Source organism: Mauremys mutica, chromosome 9, assembly GCF_020497125.1.
Source record: "Mauremys mutica isolate MM-2020 ecotype Southern chromosome 9, ASM2049712v1, whole genome shotgun sequence".
In the NCBI taxonomy this organism is placed as follows: Eukaryota; Metazoa; Chordata; order Testudines; family Geoemydidae; genus Mauremys; species Mauremys mutica.
In genome coordinates this window covers 105,640,129-105,658,423 of record NC_059080.1, presented here as the reverse complement: position 1 = coordinate 105,658,423, position 18,295 = coordinate 105,640,129, and the positions used below count along the sequence as shown (strand labels likewise).

At 38.6% G+C, this 18,295-nt stretch overlaps 1 protein-coding gene across 3 annotated transcripts; it reads right to left on the bottom strand.

The window, feature by feature from the left end:
- Window positions 1–638: 638 nt before the first annotated feature.
- Window positions 639–16,354, bottom strand: LOC123378089 (Golgi to ER traffic protein 4 homolog). Of its 3 annotated transcripts, XM_045031572.1 has the most exons (10): window positions 16,332–16,354; window positions 11,820–11,898; window positions 11,135–11,216; window positions 10,486–10,620; window positions 9,777–9,926; window positions 8,041–8,179; window positions 5,787–5,927; window positions 5,629–5,704; window positions 4,716–4,788; window positions 639–2,017 (listed from the first exon to the last, which is right to left on the bottom strand). In XM_045031572.1, coding segments are annotated over exons 1-10 (966 nt in total). In that variant the 5' UTR covers window positions 16,334–16,354; the 3' UTR covers window positions 639–1,928. The 3 variants fall into 3 exon arrangements, with proteins under 3 accessions (XP_044887507.1, XP_044887508.1, XP_044887509.1); XM_045031573.1 differs by lacking the exon at window positions 10,486–10,620 and having other exon boundaries at window positions 16,332–16,351; XM_045031574.1 differs by lacking the exon at window positions 16,332–16,354 and having other exon boundaries at window positions 10,486–10,660; window positions 11,820–11,866.
- Window positions 16,355–18,295: the final 1,941 nt, after the last annotated feature.

Genomic DNA, 18,295 nt, shown 5'->3' with positions numbered 1-18,295 from the left:
TAGAGTGGGATTCAGGAGGCTACACAACATGTGTCCCTAGAACCATTCATAGAGCCAATTACCTCAGACAGTTATGGGCTGCATCTCTGAGCCAGCAAAAACTGGCACCTGAGATTATGGTTTGAAGCATTTTTCCCAGGTCACCCAGAATGCTTCTTTAAGGGAGACCTGTGGTATCATATAGGGTTTACTGTGGATCTTCTCCTGCTCCATGTTGTTCAGAGAAATACATTTAAGCTTCCAGCAAACAAAAAGGATTAAGCAAACAGAAGGGAAACTGCCATTTAAGACCAAACAGGTAAGGTTGCTTCCCATTGCACCAACTCTAATCAAGGTAGGAGGGGGAAAGGGTTAGAGAAGCAGAGCTCGACTGCTGGAAAGCATGAATATACAAACTTCCTATTGACTGCCTGACACAGTTTGAGGAACTCTGTCAGTCTGTACTTGTAGCAACCATATCCCAGAACTAGTTTTAACCAAGAGCTATTGACTTCTGGAGGTATGAAGCAAGTCAAAACTGCAGAAGTTATCCAAAGCCTAAGATGAGAACTGCATAATCAATGGTTATGTCAGGGGGAAATGCCTTAAAATATGAGACCTCCAATTGTGAAACTGTCAAAAAGCAACAGTGCTGCAGATCCCAGTATAAAGTATTTATTTAATACTCAACAATTAACACAAAGTCCTCCTTTAAATTCATTTTTTTTTTACAGTAAATAAAAATGTATTATTCCCCCCATGCATGATCACTGTGTATTAATCTAAGCCTTTTATTTTAGATGTGAAAAAATAAAGTGTTTCCCCGATTTCATCTTTTAATCATACAGCTATCACGTGGTGCACTGCATTCAAAGGAGACAAGAATTATTATGCCTAATGCACAGTTTGTGGTTATTATTTTTTACATAAAGTGTTAAATGAATCAACCACCCAATAAAAATAAATATTGCATCTTAAAGAACTGATAGTTTTGCAGTATCCCTTTTCTGTAAATAGAACTGTGTTTCAAAGATTTCCATGTGCTGCTTGTAGCAAAAAAAAAAAAAAAAAAAGTAGTGGTTTTGTTTGGTTACTAAAACAAAACCTCAAACTGTCACCTTTACACACTATTACAGACCTACCTAAAAGACTTCATTCTAAAAGAAAAAAAACTAATATGTTGGAGGAGGTTTTTTAGCTGCTGAATATCTATGTATAAAACAACAAGGCTAAAAAATTCTGGTCTAATTAGCAGCCAATGATCTACATTCAAATATCCATTCTTATAAGTGGTTGTTCACCTCTCCTCTGATAAAGGAACATCTGTATAAGAATGGTGTAATTTGGAGACTGATTTTAGATACACAGAATTGTTCTGGAGTGTGCAAATTATACTAATTGCTGTGACAGGAATGAATTTCAGGGATGTGTGTGGGGTATTGAAGTTTCCTGAATGTGCACCTTTAATTACACCCTCTTTGGGTTGTCTTGAAATACTTTTGGCACTGGGTTTATAGATCAGCTATACAACTATTTACCCTGCCTTTCAAGACATTCCTTTGTGACAGCAAAGGTCAAGTATTTTTCTTAATACATTAAAACAAAACTGGTTTAAAAATGTAAAGCAACAAACGAATGTTTATGCTTTATTTTGTATTGTTGTGAAAAAGGGAATACTGCATTTGAAACTGTAGAAGACTATATATCTTAATCAAAGCCACCAGCCAGCATATTGGAAGTCTGATAACAATCATTCCAATCAGTTCTATTGGCTATTTCTTTTTACATAAATAATATAGACCAAACATCATAAAACATTTCAGCAACCTTCTTTAACAGAACAGAGGAGCCCTTTTAGTTGTTGAGAAACAATTGCAGGACTCAAATTCTGAAATTGTCTTTTGAGTTACCCAACTGCCAAATTCATGCAGCTCCTAATGAAAAAAAATTCAATCAAGTTCAATAGGACTGCTATCTTCTTGACCATCTTCTGCATCATCATCTTCCCCAGCTCCCATCAGACTGTTTAAAAGATTTCCTATAATTAAATACAGGATAGTTACATTTTAATTTTAGAAAACTGGTGGAGTAAACTATTTTATTTTGAAGTTCATTACTGTAATGGAGTGGATAATTAAAAATATAAATATAGACATTAAAAGGTATTCCGCAAATTACAGCAGTTTCACAGTAGGGTACATTGCAGGCCCAATCTGTGTTTCTTATGTCCCTTTAAGTTATTCAGGTGCTTACTGTTATATGAAAATTTTTTACTTCAGAATGAATAATTCTTTAAAAACAAAGCCAATTTTTAAAAACCGCATGTGAAAAACATTTTATCATTAATAAAAAGTGATTACAGAAAACCACAGTAATCATCTCAAAAACTGCATGCCAAAGTGAGCTAGAGCACTTTAAAATCTGAGCTAGAATGGACTAGAAAACTAGAGAGCTGAAGTTGAAGCCAAACATTGTTCTATAAAAAGTCTGAGCATCTGAGTCTCCATTTACAAACAAAACAAATCAATATATTTTAAATTAAAAACCATATAAGCAGTGAAGTTATTTACATTAATTTTGAAAGCTACTTTTTCCAACTGAAACATTGACTAAATATTACTCCTGGGGAGATTCTGTGCCACAAAATTCTGCGCCAGACTTTAAAAAATATGCAAAATTCTGCAGAATTTTATTTGTCAAAATAATGCAATATAATCACACTAGTTTCAATTATTTTGGTAAGTTATTTAAAGTACAACACAGAAAAAAGTCACAATAACTATTCAGCATTTCCTAAACATGTTAAAGTTAAATTAGAAATACTTGGTAACTAATACCCTGCATTCCAGTTATAATCCTGGATTTTCATTTAAACTGCATTACAGAACACCAAACGGGAGGGAGGGAGTAGAATGTCATTTTAAAATTGCTCAGACTTTCACACATGAAAGTCATACAGTTTTGTTCATCATTGTTCTGGACCTACCTGGGTACTTTGGAAAGGGGTTTGGTTCTGATTGTCCTGACATTTAATTGACTGCTTGGTAAATGTTTTATTTGCCCTGAGAATGGGAACAGTTAACTAACAACAGAATAATTAACAATGTTACTATGCAGACAGGTTGCTACATTTCTGCTTCAGAGAATGAGATCAATTAACAATCAACAGAAACATTAACAAAATGTAGTGGTGTGTTTTTTTTTTACAAAAGCTATTTTCTTTAACATAAAAACAAACAATTTTCAGTAACATGATACTAATATTTAATTAAGTGTTTTTTTCAGTTCTCAAGAAGTTATATTTTATTAGGCAGGCAGGCAGCTACACTTCTGCCTCAGGGACAGAGCCTTCCTCCTGAATAACAAAAAGACCTATCCTCCTCCACCGCCTTAGGGCGGCAGTATCGAGAGAGGGACAGTCTCTCTCACTTGTTGGCCAGCCCCAGTAGGCACACACATGGAGCCCCTCTCCCCCTGCAGTGATTTGCGTCTCTGGAACAGAAGCACTGCCTTGGCTGCTGGGGAAGAGATGCGTGTCCCCCCCAGATTTCTTTTCCGTTTTTCTGCGTGGGGGGCACAGAAATATGAGGGCCATATGAATTCTGCACCCGCGCCTCCCATGGGCGCAGAATTCTGTCAGGAGTAAAATATGGAGAATTCTAACTTCAGTGGGATTTGAGGACAATCAGCACTTTAGTGACCAGCCCCTAAAAAGACATCTGAGAAATTAAAAAAGTTTTTAGATATATCAGAGTGATTGATTATTGACATGCTTTTTAGGTTCCAGCTTTTACTGAAGTTGCCTCTGTTAACCCTGGAAAAGTTGCTGAAAGCACTGAATGGCAGGACAGATGTACATTGTAGCATCTGCCTTAAATACAGGAATGAATCTTGGGAAACAAAATTGTGGTTTGTAACATAGCGTTCACACGCCCTCCATCTCACTCTCACAGATTCAAACTTCTGAAAGCCTGTTTACATACTGGATCAATTACAATAGTGATATTTTTACTAAACTTTGGGTACCAGATAAAGGAATTAAACACGTATTTATTATAAGCCAAAGAAGTTTCTAAGGAAGAACTTATTTCTTTATGGGAAAATATTGTAGTCAATGATTTTTTAAATATAATGTGACTCAATGTGTTCCGCTGTGATTTAAAAAACACAAAACAAAACGTGAATAGTACTTAGTAACTGATGTTTTGATTTCTTCCGATAAGACTTTTGTAGAAAAACTGTATTAATATTGATTCCTCATGCAGAAATAAATATTTACTACACAAACACTACTTACTTTGAAAAATATTAGACTTCTCTCTAAGGTCCCAGTTCCGCAAATACTTCCAGACGTACTCAACTTTAAGAAATGAATATTCCCATTGAAATTAATAGGAATACTCATATGCTTCAAGTTAAGCCAATGCATAAATTTCAGGCGAAGGGTTTACTTTGCAATTTACTATTTAATCTCAGATTTAATATTTATAGGGATATTATACCATTTCTTCCCTTTTTTAACCAAAGTGAGGATTTTACAAACTTCATATCCATTACATTACAAGTGTAACTGATTCATTTTATATTGGTGACTAATTTTATCTATGTTTACTTGTGTCAAAGACACTATACATAAATTAGGCCAAATACAATGGGTGAGTAATAGTCCATAAACTGGTACTATTTCCAAAAAGATTAGACGTTGTATCCATAGACATTTCATTGTTATAAATTACCTAGTAATCCTCCATAGGATGACGTCTGCTTGGGTGGAACTCCAAAGAACAGCTGTCCTATTCTATCTAGGTACTGAAATGACACACAAAACAGATGTTAATTGTTTATACATGTCAAAGTATCTATGATAAGAAAAGTCAAGCCCTAAAATTTTCTAGCACAGGAGTGGGCAAACTTTTTGGCACATCTGGGTACAGAAATTGTATGGCGGGCCATGAATGCTCACAAAATTGGAGGTTGGGGTGCAGTAGGGGGTGAGAGCTCCAGCTGGGGGCTGTGGGCTCTGTGGTGGGTCCAGAAATGAGGAGTTCAGTGTGCAGAAGGGGGCTCCGGGCTGGGGCAGGCGGTTAGGGTGTGGGGAGGGTGAAGGTTCTGGCTGGGGGTGCAGGCTCTGGGGTGGGGCTGGGGACGATGGGTTGGGAGGAGGTGCAGGAGGGTGCTCCGGGCTGGGAGCAAGGGGTTCGGAGGACAGGAGGGGGATATGGGCTGGAGGTTGGGGCGTGGGAGGGGGTCAGGGGTTCAGGCTCTGGGCAGCGCTTACCTCAAGCAGCTCCCAGAAGCAGCGGCATGTCCCCCTCTGGCTCCTATGCGGAGGCTCAACCAGGCAGCTCTGCACACTGCCCCGTCTGCAGACACCACCCCTGCAGCTCCCATTGACCATGGCTCCCGACCAACGGGAGCGGTGTTTGGAGCAGGGGCAGCGTGCCCAGCACCTTGGCTGCCCCTACATGTAAGAGCCAGAGGGGATTTGTGCCACTGCTTCTGGCAGCCGCGCAGAGCCACGGTATGCAAGGAGGGGGGCAAGCCTCCGACCCCACTCCCCAACTGAGGGCATGTATATATGTTATGTTGAAAAGGCATTATTTAATCAATTCTACTGGGCTGTGTTACAGCTAACTACTGATAACTCACCTCATTATACATAGGATCTCTTTTCAGCGAAGGTTGATACTGTTCACACAATACTGTAAATACTGTTAGTTTTCCTCTAGAAAGGAAACAAAGCACAAAATGTAATCATAGCACAAAATGAAAAAGTTAATTAAAACCAAAGTAATAAAAAGTCATACCCATCCACAGCCAGTAACAGAAACCAGATGAAATTTAGCAATGGTTGTACAAATGGAGGCCCCTTTTCTATTGAAGGATGTTTCTGTGTATATGTCGTAAAAACCACTGATGCACTGGTCTTGTTTTTTAAGCAGAGAAATCTGAAAGAGGAAGCAGTAAAATAGATGTTGAAAAAGGTATTTGGGAGCTTCCAAGAATTTCTTTTAAACTAAGAAAAAAAAAAGTCTAATGTTCACTCTGATCTACAATAACTTTAACTTAAAAAGCCACACCAGGCTCAATAGATCAGTTAATAACAGAAGCTCTATTAACTGAAAATGAAGAGCTGTAGCAACTACTTAAAATCAGCCAAGGAGAAAATTGTTAAACGACTTTAAAGAACACCAGAAGCATTTGCAAATGAATAAGAGTCATACTGTTAGCTTAGACAGTAATAGTTAATGAGAAAGTTAATCTAAAGGAAGACATTCTATCCAACTTTATTCAACCTCTATCAGAAGCTCATGAAAAATTATAATGGGTGCTACTTTTTATGCATAATTCAGGTTAACTGGAACTGTCCTTACTGCGGCCAAAAGTTTATCCCGTGGAAATAAATTTTAATTTCAGCGCATACCTCATTTTTCCTGATATCCAAAATAATCACCCCCCTCTTTTGGTGTGCAGCTGTAAATCCTGAATGACAAAACAAATTTCCCTTCTACTCTTGGTACTGATTCAGTGCTACTACATCAAACAAATTCTGTCCATATTGTGTCTAAATGTCTACAAGTCTTATCTTAAGTAAATACAGTCAGATTCTCAAACAGAATTTGTCACTAGTTAATGAACTGATTGATGACCAAGATCATCTGATTCTTGAATAATGCCAAGTTATTTCTAGTTCTAGTTTTTGCAAGACCCGCACACTTACTGGGAACTTTGTGCTCAGGTGGTAAATGCTAGTAAGTATTGAGAGGGCTGCAATGAGAGACTTCATTTTCAGTTCTGTATTAGCCTCTGTACCTGAACCATTAGACATTGTGGGTTTTTATTATTATTATTGTTCACTGCTGAACTTACAACATCAATTTTGCATGGGATTATACCTTGTGATAAATCCACATATGTTGTAAGATTTATTTTAGCAATATATCTAGGTCAGTAAAAGATTTAGTTGCATAAATACTGCTTGGCAGAATATACCTTATAAATGCTTTTCAACACATGTAATTGCCCTGCCTGTACTGGAAACCCATAAAGGGACTGCTCCAGTTTACAGGTTGGAGAATGTTACAGTAAAAGCAGAAAGACTAGGCTTGAGAGGTGTTTCAGCATGACAAAAGCAAATACTGTTCCAACCTATCCAACCCTCCATACAAGAGGCTTATTATAATAAAAAAATTAGAGGTGACAGATGAAAGGGAAGCCATTTTCGCTGACAGTTAGGCAGGCAACCTGGGAACTGCTCATCTTCAGAGTGTGTTAGTTAAAACTGAGTTAAAATTGACACAGTCCAGGCTAGTAAATCAAAGTATTTGATTATCAGTTTGTAAACCTGCAAAATTATATGTATTCCTTCCCCCTGTAAAACAAATACTTTAATGATCTTAGGAAACTGGCAGTAACTCCACTCACTGAAGTACCCTACATTGCCATTGAATGTGCTTGATGAAACAAAAGTAGTTCTTAGATGGCAAGCTGCCAGGCAGGAACCACATCAGCCTTTTGTGTTTGCACACAGCCCAGTACAATGATCTGGGCCTCTGGGCACCACCATCACATGAATAATAATGACAAGGACATATTTCATCATCAGCCTTTCAGGGGGTATTATGAAGAGAAGGGAATCTTACAAATGATTACAAGTTCATTTTTAACATAAGGGCACTAACTACCTCTTAAAAGGAGAACTTTTACTTTAATTATGACGATGCTACTCTCAGATTCAGATGGATTAGTTTAATTCTCCCAATAGTTAGTGTGCTTTCACACCTTCACTGTCAAATTTTTTTTTTTAAAACACACACACAAATATATAAATTGTGGGAGTGGGTCACATACAATCTTTGAATCAATATACAAAGTTTTTCCACCTCACTAACTACACAAAAGACTAAAAAACTTAATTCACTTTTACAATTTCTTTTGCAAAAAGATATATTTAACTCAGTTACCCTACTTTGCTTGAGGCCAGACCCCAGAATGCAAATAGTTTAATCCAACACTTTGCACAGCAAACACTTTCATATCAAATAAATGTTGAACACCTACTGTAAGACTGCCTGAGCTACAAACATGTCCACCTCACTGCGATATCCCCTGGATGATGAATATTCTACTAGCATATTAGCACATCCTTCGCCATCTGTGGAGTGCAAGAAGTGATACCGAGATTCACAATAGTTTTGCTCTACAGAAGAAAGACAACAAGAAAACAGCTGTTAAGAAATCAGTTTGTTATGCTAAATTCAAGAACATTTGGTAGGTTTGTTCCTTTTCCAAACAGATGTGTCATGGGGGCTGTTATGCAAACATGGGTATATACAACAAATACAAGGAAATGGCCATTTCAAATAAATTTTAAGTACATTTTGAATTAGTAATATTTAAAAACTGTTTGTATTCAGACATTGCTTCCCCTGTCTATATCGGTCTTACTCCTCAAATACACCAAATTACAGTCTTGACCATCAGCACATTAAATATATTATTACCAGTAGTGAGATGATGGGGCAAGAAGTTTCACCTTAAACTCCAATGCCACTACCTTGAATTGTGTGGAGAAGAGGTTTCGCCTAATTTTAGTCTGACTCACTCCCACTATCAAACTTAAGTTATTTCTATACTGTAGCAAAAGTTAATAGGAAATAAAAAGATTTACCAGAACTTCATCTTAGGCAAAGCTGTATTCTAGCCAATGGCCGTGGCACATCAAAGTCATGATATTAATTATATTTTGAACCCGAAAGTCCCATTTTAATAATCCAGCCATCTTCAAATTAAAGTCTCAAAAATATGACCTAAGAGAACACCTGTGGATGGCTAGCAAGTCATCTGCTCTAGTCTGAGCACACTCAATTTTAATTACATGCTGTTTCCTTCGCTCATCACGTCCACACGCCTGCTGGAGCTTCATTGAGAAACCAACACTTCAGAAATATTCTTACTCGGCAGCTGACAACAGCAATACCCATCAAATGCCAACCAATAACTCTCACAATTATATCACTGAGAAATAGTAAGGCACATCAAACAAAGGCAGTCTGAACTTTCGACCAAGGGGTAAAGTTTACTATTTTTGACTAACATCCGGACTTCAGAGCTGCAGAAGAGCAGGTCTGATTTTGTTTTGTTAGAAAGTTCACTTAGTATATTGGTGTTAGTAGAGACCCATGGGACATCAAAGAAAGTGACTTTTTGTTCAATTATTCTCAAACTAACGTTCGTATGGGCTGTATATAACACACCTTATATTCATGCATCATCTATGACCGAAATAATAGTTTTATGCACCTCTCTCTTATCACATTGTACACTTGATTTCGCACATAATGAAACCACAATAAATTCAAGAAAAGGGATCTGAAATTAGTTATGTTAAGTAAGCCTGATGATCAGAGCTCAATTTCATGTAGACACTAAGTCAAACGACACTAAAGACTACTGGGAAGTGTTGCCATGTGCTGAAACTGTCTCTGGTGAGTTTATCCAGGATTAAAAAAAAAAGCAGACACTGAAATAACTTATAATCGATGGTGTCTTAAACTCTCTTGTGACTAGCCTGGGTTTACTACAGCACTAGGTGGAAGCCTCACTCTGTGCTCTGCTCTCCAACAGGTTCATCAAGCAAAATTTTAACATACACAATAAGAAAAGAACAAACCCAATCTATACAAATTTATATTTCATTTTTTCACCTCTAAGAAAATTAAATTATTGATATAATTATCTTAAAAGATTTCTAAAATCTCAGTGTTACGAAAATGAGCAAAGTCAATTGTTCCTACCTTTCCACAACGTGATGGCTAATAACTGATGTAGTTTCGGATGACCGAGTTTCCCTGATCCACCGCTGGACCATTTCAGTGCTCTGGACACAAAAGCTACTCTTTCAGGAGAATTTGGATCCATCAAACTAAACACTTTAGCCAAGTTTTCTAGAAGCAATACAAATATGCAATTAACATTACCAGGAACATAGCAAAGTTTCTCCTGTTATCAATAAACCTTTGTAAAAACATCTTGAAAGATTAGTTGTTCTTCTTAAATGAGTGACTGAACAATGTACTTCCATGTGTACAAGTCAATCTTAGCTCTGTAAATCAGTAACGTCCAATTGACCTCTCCGCTGCAGTGCCAGAAACCATACCCTGCCTAGTAACTGGCACTAGGTAGGAACAGCTTCCCATGTCCCATGGCTTAAGACAGATGTTCCTTTGCTGTCAGGGAGTTCCAGTGAGGAGACAAAGCTTCAGTTAGGAAGGTGCACACCAGTCATAAGAAGTGTCAGGGATGGGAGCCTGTAATTAGGAGCAGGGCTGTTGGAGGACCGTGGAGTGAAATGCCAGACTGGATCTATGGAAACCAAGTGCATTCCCTATCCCATTCTCCAGTTGGACCGCAGGCACCTAGAACAGCAGTTGATGTGGAAGGGACTCTTCATGTGATTTCCAGCTGGGCAGCTCAGAAGAAGGGCTTTATGAACTGCACGCTTACCCGACAAGCAAAGTTTCTTTGACAAAATGGCCGACCCGCGGGCAATGCACACATCACCACACTGACTGGATAGGAAGCCGCTGTCCATCAAAGCGGCGGAGAGGTCAATTACTGTGCAGACAATACTTGTCGCTCCTGTGCTGGGGAGAGGACAATGCCAAAAATCATGCTCCACCTACAAAACATAGTGATGTTTGCTCAAAGTATGTCCCTATGCTTAGAGCCACATCAATTACTGAAAAAAAACAGGAGTACTTGTGGCACCTTAAAGACTAACAAATTTATTGTAGCATGAGCTTTCGTGAGCTCCGAAGAAGTGAGCTTTAGCTCACGAAAGCTCATGCTACAATAAATTTGTTAGTCTTTAAGGTGCCACAAGTACTCCTGTTTTTTTTGCGGATACAGACTAACACGGCTGCTACTCTGAAACCTATCAATTACTGAGAATCCATTATTTTTCCAGCAATTGTGTCTGCATGTCACTTCTGGAACTAAATTAACCCCTTAGCAAAACAGGAGCCCACAACTCATGGCACAATGAAAGGGATTGAAGGTTTAGGAGAGCATTACGTTTCTGATAACACAAATTTCTCTGAAGTGCAAATACACTTGAAACTCTGTCAAACTAAACACAATGAGATAATCTCACCTAGTAGTTCATCTGTTACTTTTGCGTCCGATTTCTCTAAGGACTCTAAAACCAGCATGGACAGATCAGCAGCACTGTTTTGCTACAAAATGTGCACAAAAACAAGAAATGTATTGTTAGTGCTGAAGCTATCATTAGTTGCTAGAATAAGGTCAAGAAAATGCTTAAAGAATTTTGTGAAAAGCAAATTTTCAGATGGAACAGGGACAATTAACCCTGTTCCACCCTCACAAAAAGTAGTAGTAATTTAATAAAGTAAACCGAAAACCTGCATGAAAATACAGCACAACTGGCTTAGGCTGCAAATGCAGTGTGGACACACATGAATGTCAAAGTCTCTACAAGTGATGCAATTAATCTCTACACAGAAAAGACACAGGACTCATGCACTGGGAAAAGACTACATAGCAACTTCCCACAATAAAGACTTGTCTACATGGGGACATTCGGGAAAGTTAAGATGAATTAACCAAATCCTTGAAGAAGGATTAAGTGAACTAAATAACATCACACCAAGGTTTAATGTGCTTTAACCTATGTATTGCTTCATGATCTTAGTTGATTTGTCTTTTCTGATTGTCCTAGTGTAGACAAGCTCTAGACTGCTTATGAGCCCAAAACTTTAACACTAATGAGTCACCATTTAACCCTCCAACAATTTGGAAAAAATAAAAGGATTTCTTACTTGGCTGTGACTAAAGAACAACAGTGCCCCTGAATACATCAGTTCTCTTGCTTCTACGTGTTTGCCTTGGGACATATACCTGCAAATAAAAACAAAGCAAAACAAAAAATTCTTTAGATAAAGTATCATTAAGCGACAGGTTTACATATACTCAAAAATCACTTGAATTTGAAAGTCATTTAATACTACTTGAAGCACAAGGTGACACAAAGATTTATTTTCAAATATGTATGTTTGTATTGAAAATCAATGTATAAACAAGTGAAAGCTACAATAAAGCTGGTTGTATAGAAAGCATATTGTATATGAATGGATCTTATTATAAATATTTAAAAAAATAATAATTTTCCTTTCTTGGTCCTCACCCAAAAGTTAGTCCCAAAAGGAGAACAGATCAAAAGTTATAAGCATATGAAAACAAGGAATTATAATAGAACTTTGGAACATCACGTTACCACTTTTGCCTTAACAAAATTTTTAAATATCATAGAATATCAGGGTTGGAAGGCACCTCAGGAAGTCATCTAGTCCAACCCCCTGCTTAAAGCAGGACCAATCCCCAACTAAATCCTCAAATCGCCTCCTCAAGGATTGAACTCACAACCCTGGGTTTAGCAGGCCGATGCTCAAGCCACTGAGCTACTATTCTTACTCTCTTGGAACAGTGGGACAGCATCCAAAAGTCTGGTATGATGCACAAGACAATTCTTATTATGTGAATAATAAATGAAAGTCTCCAGCATGTCCTATTACATCAATTAATATATGGAAGTTTAAAGTGCTTTCAGTATAAATGCTATACAGCACTGTAACATACGGTTGAGCCATTACAAGACAAGCTTGCATATCACAAATATCATATCATAGCATAAGAACGGCCCTACTGGGTCAGACCAAAAGTCCATCTGGCCCAGTATCCTGTCTTCTGACAGTGGCCAGTGCCAGGTGCCCCGAGGGAATGAACAGAACAGGTCATCATCAAGTGATCCATCACCTGTTGCTCATTCCCAGCTTCTGAGACATCTTCACTCAACTCTTTCCCAGTCTCTCCTCACTCTCTTCTAGTCTCCCTGATTACCACTTTTGGCTGCTACACAAGAGGACATGAAAAGTGCAATCATCCTTTGTAGAGCCAAATTAGATAAGCTTTGATAGTATCTATAGCAATCAGAAAGAGTCACCACACAATTTTTCAAAAAATCTGAGCAGTCACTTTCACCCACTTTCACAAAGACAGCAAATGCAAATGTAGACAAGGCCTAAGACTGTAAGTTGGAGCGCATTAAATCAGCCTTGGGTGCCCTGAGGTGTCCACACTGGCAAGGCACTTAGAGCGCCTGGACCCCGCAGCTGGAGTGCTCCTGGCAATCCACCTCCATGAGAAGCATAAAGCTTTCTGAACCCCAGCTGAAACGCCACGGTGTCAGTGTGGATGATGTGTTGCATTACTGCACTGTGATTGCCTTCCAGAAATGTCCCATAATCCCTTGAAGTCAAGTGGCCACTCTGGTCATTGTTTTGAACTCGGCTGCAGGCATGCGGATATCCCATTTCAAAGCTCTGTTTCTGACATCCCGTAGGCTTATCTGCTCCGGGACACAAAGCACACCAGTACTGTGGAATGCTCCTGCTGGGGGGGGGCGGAGAGAGAGAGAGAGAGAGAGAGAGAGACGGGGACTGATGTCGGGTTTCCCCCTTCCCCTGTCTGAACTTACAAGATAGCATGCTGACACACTCTGCCCCCCAAAACATACAGTCTCTCCCCCCACATACACACACTGTCCCACTCCCCACTCCCTCATTTGAAAAGCAGCTGGCAATCTAGTAGGATGCCCATGGAACAATGGGATTGGGAACCCTGCATCATGTGATGCTGTGCCCCATTAGGCATTGCAAACCTTTCCCAAAGCACACTGCAGCCACTTGCATGCTGGGATAGCTACCACAATGCACTGCTCTCTGTGGCCTTGCAAGAGCTGCTAATGTGGACATGCTCCAGTCACAAGGAGCACAGTGTGAACACACAGCAGCGCTTTCCTTGCTGCTGTCTCCAAGGGCTGGTTTAACTCCCAGTGCTCTACATACGCATGTGTAGACATAGCCTTAGAAACTTCACATTTCAAAACCTAATTGCTCAACAATTCAGCTTCTAGCTTCTTCATTTAAAAATGAATGTTACAAACTCAAAGTGAGAAAAAACAACAACCATCCTTCATTCCAAAATTGCCATTATAAGGCGATATGATTAGTACCACACTGCTGTCATTACAATCTCCTGGTCACAACCACCACCACTCTCTATAGCTAAAGGTTTTGTATAGAATACTACACCTTGGCGAGTGGAATAACGTTTGTTGCACCCCCACTGGAGCGCGGCAGCGCCAGTGTGAACGAGGTGTTGCATTACTGTGCTCTGATCGGCCTCCAGAAACGCCCCATAATCCCCTTAACTCAAGTGGCCACTCTAGTCATTGTTTTGAACTCCTGTAGGAATGCAGAAATGCCCTTTCAAAGCTCCATTTCTGACAGCCGGCATGTAAGCCATTACTGTGGAATGCTGTGTGAGAGAGAGAGGCGGGGGGAGGAAGAGGTCTGCTGCTGTCTGAACTTAGAAGACAGCATACTGACATGCTCTCAGCCCCCAAAAACCCACTCTCCCCCCCCACCCCGCACATACACACTCTGTCACACTCCACCCCACTCCTCCCATTTTAAAAGCACGTTGCAGTCACTTGCATGCTGGGATAGCTGCCCATAATGCACCACTCCCAATGCTGCTGCAAGTGCCGCAAATGTGGCCATGCCAGTGTGCTTGAAGCTGTCAGTGTGGACAGATTGCAGCGCTTTCCCTACTGCGCTCTACGAAGGCTGGTTTAACTCAAAGCGCTCTACATCTGCAAGTGTGGCCATGCCCTAAGTGGCTTGGCAGTGTGTACACCTCGGGAGTTACACTGCAGAAAGCTGCTTTACTGCGCAGAAACTTGCCCAGTGTAGACAAGACCAAAGTTGACCTTCCTGGATTTCCACTGATCTTTCAGCCAGACAGATAAATAAAAGAACAGAAATAGTATCTTTTTAAGCTAAGATTTTTTTTGCTCTCAGCTAAATTTCTGAGGCTGACACTGTTCAAATGTCAATACTTCCAGAATTTTAATATATTGTATGCTCCAGTGATTCCACTTTTATTTGATACTATGTGTTCCAAATTATTCTGCTCTTTGGCTTGTTTGTGCATTTTTTGTTTGTTTTTTTTTCCCCACTAAAAGATTACCTTTATCTGACTGCCTCTATACAGACTTTTTGTGGACTCTACCGTATAGCAGAGATTGGTTTACTGAAAGGATGAATAGTTTCATATGTGATGATTTTGCAATCCTGGCTATTTATATTTTGAACAATGGCTGTTTGTTACTTTTATATACATAAATCAGAAGGAAAAAAAAGAGATTGCTATTTCTTAAACTGATTGTAACAATGTTCCCTCTGGCCAGACAGGACCAAAATACCTATTTCCAATAGGAGTATCTCTGTTCCTCCTCCTACAATCAAACTGCATTGTAACACCACTTTCCTGCTAAGTGAACTCTAGAGACCCATTAATATGGATAGTTCAACAAAACAAGGTTTTCTCTCAGTTCCTTGCTCCTATTCCACTGCCCCCAAAGCATTGCCTTTCAAGGTCACCGCCTGGGGAGTAAAAGACCAAAAATCAGGAAAATGCCTATGACTAGGTGTGGAAAATATAATCACTTAAGTTTGTAGCAATTTTATTTATTTAAAGCAGCTTCTTACAAGTCTATTTTATCTGCCATTAAAGCATACCACTATAAACGGAAGCTATTAGGAATCCTGTCTGCGCCAAAAGCTCAGTTAATTTCCTTCTTTTGAAGATAGGACACTAACAAAATAATGTCATTTTAAAATGAAAATTGTTCAAAAAAATAGTTGTGTTGACAGAACTAATATACTGCATTACGCTTATCAAGATATAAGCGGGTGTATTTGCACAGTAACATAGTGGAATTCTATGTGCAGGTTTATTCAGATATGAAATGAGCACATTACAAAAGCTAAGACAAATTTAGCCTTCAAATCTTTCAAAAATAGAATGTCTCACTTCATGATATTGTATAGTCACTCTCCAGATCACGACTGAAGTTATTAAGAAAGCAACATGGGAAACTAAGTAGCACTGTATCTGACATGTCAATTAATTAATTAAATTGATAATACTTCTTGTTCCTTATCTTTTATAAGATTCATCATTGTTATAGATTACAGTGGAGTGGGAGCAGGGAAATGTAGAAATGGATCAAAACATTTCTGTAAATGAGGCCTTGATGGCTTATTCAGATTAAACAAAGTGTCCACGAGCACTAATAAAACGTAAGCCAGTTTGACTACCACCTTGAAGTTAAACCTGGAAGTCTGACTTGAAATTTCAAAAGTCAGAAACCTAGATGTGCTTGAACCAGTCAGCACCTACAATAATAATGAAACCCAAGTACGTACATTCATAGGAACATAGGAATTTCCATACTGGATTAGACCCGAGCTCCATCTATCCTGTCTCCAACAGTGGCAAGTATCAGATGCTTCAGAGGAAGGTGTAAAAATCCTGAAGCAGGGAGAAATGGATAATTTGTCTACCCTCATTAGATCTCATCCTAATCTCTATTAGGGAATGGTTTAAACCATAAAGTTTAGTACCTCTTCCAAAATTTATTAGCACTAACTATAACAATTCTAGATATTCTTGTTATTCCTAAGTGGTATCCCTTTCTGAATATTGATAAATTCTTGGACTCAATGACTTCCTGTGGTAAGGTCCACAGTTTAATTATGATTTGTTATGGGGAAATATTTCCTTTTTATTATTTTTGAATTTACCACTTTTTTATTTCACTGAATGCCTCCTTGTTCTTGTGTTATGCCTGATCTACCCATTTTAAATTAATTTAGTGGGTTCAAGCCAGGATGCAAGTTACTGCATTTTAAATTACTATGAAAGAAGAGACTGCTTGTTACAAGTTGTGTAAGAAAGAAAAACATTGTCACAATCTAAACTTTTCTGCAACAAAATTAAAGATAGATTTCTGCTGACAAACTGTTTCAACAGAAGTATTTGGAGATGTATTGTTACCCTTAAACATCTGAGTACTATTTAGTCTCTGTCACTCAGACTAATATTAAATGCAAAAGAGTGTTTAATAATGAAGTCTTACACCGTAGATGACAATTCAAGATTACAGCAGCCATGTACTCAAAGTAGTAATACCACAGTACAAATACTGTAACAGGTCTGCTTCATGGTATTCATTAATAGGCAAGGCACAAAATGGAGTTGTGCAGTAATATCTGCCTTTTTTTTAAATTTCCAAGTTGACTAAACATGGTGAGAAATCAATGCATTTTAAAGTGTCTTCAAATCAATGACACTAAAATCAGGACATCCAAAAACCAGAATTACATCTGATCTGCAATTAAAAGTCGACCTATCAAGCAACCCATTTGGAGAGACACCCTCACAGCGGATTCATTTTAAGACACATTTTAAATCATCTTACTCTTAAAATGGGGAATTTCATTGTGTATTTTAATTAAACAATTAATCAACATTTGTTTTGTTTTTTAAATTCAAATTGTAATTTTATGACAGGTCTGAAGAAATTTGCACACTGTACTTTTACATATGAATGACACTTTTAATTAGAAGGAAAACATTTTGGAGTAAAAGAGTTTACAGGTTCTAAGGATATACCTATGTTACCACCAGATGATAACTTTCACCCAGCATGTGGGTTACTGCAGAACTACTAATTCAGTCACACTAATAATATTAACACTCTGTACTACTATTCTATCTTCCATCTGGGGATCTCAAAGTCCTTTAGCAAATGTTAATTAAGTCCTTCAGCAGCTTGTTTTAATATAGTCAACCTTTACATAACTCTGAGAAGAAACTGCTCCTCATGAACTCATATTCTTTAATCCTTCTTAAAATGTAACCTTATCCTTTTAAATTTAAACATCCCTAAAAAGGAATGAAAGCACCTGAGAAGGTGGAAGGGGGATAATGTAACTAACCCATTTATGCATCTCAATAGAAAGGTGCAACACAACCTCGATCATTACCTCTCTTTCTATTGGTTAGAGAGAGGAGACCCCTACCAACAGGACTGGCCTTTGGATGCCAAGATGCTGGAGCAAATTGGCATAACAGGGGGAAGGGGGGTAGAAAAAAATGAGTAAGGAATCTTTTTCTCCAATCCTGCTTGCTCCAAGGCAAGTCTATAAGCAGTGCCAAACAGACGGAAAAGGAAAAGAGAATGAAAAACCAAGCTGCATTTGCTTTTGGGCCTAATTGTTGTTGAGATCACCTGGGGCTCTCTAGATGAGTGTGATGACAGCCTAGTGAAGCAGAGGAGTACAAAAAGGGAAGAAGATGAATAATGGGACCGTTTATATAAGGGAGA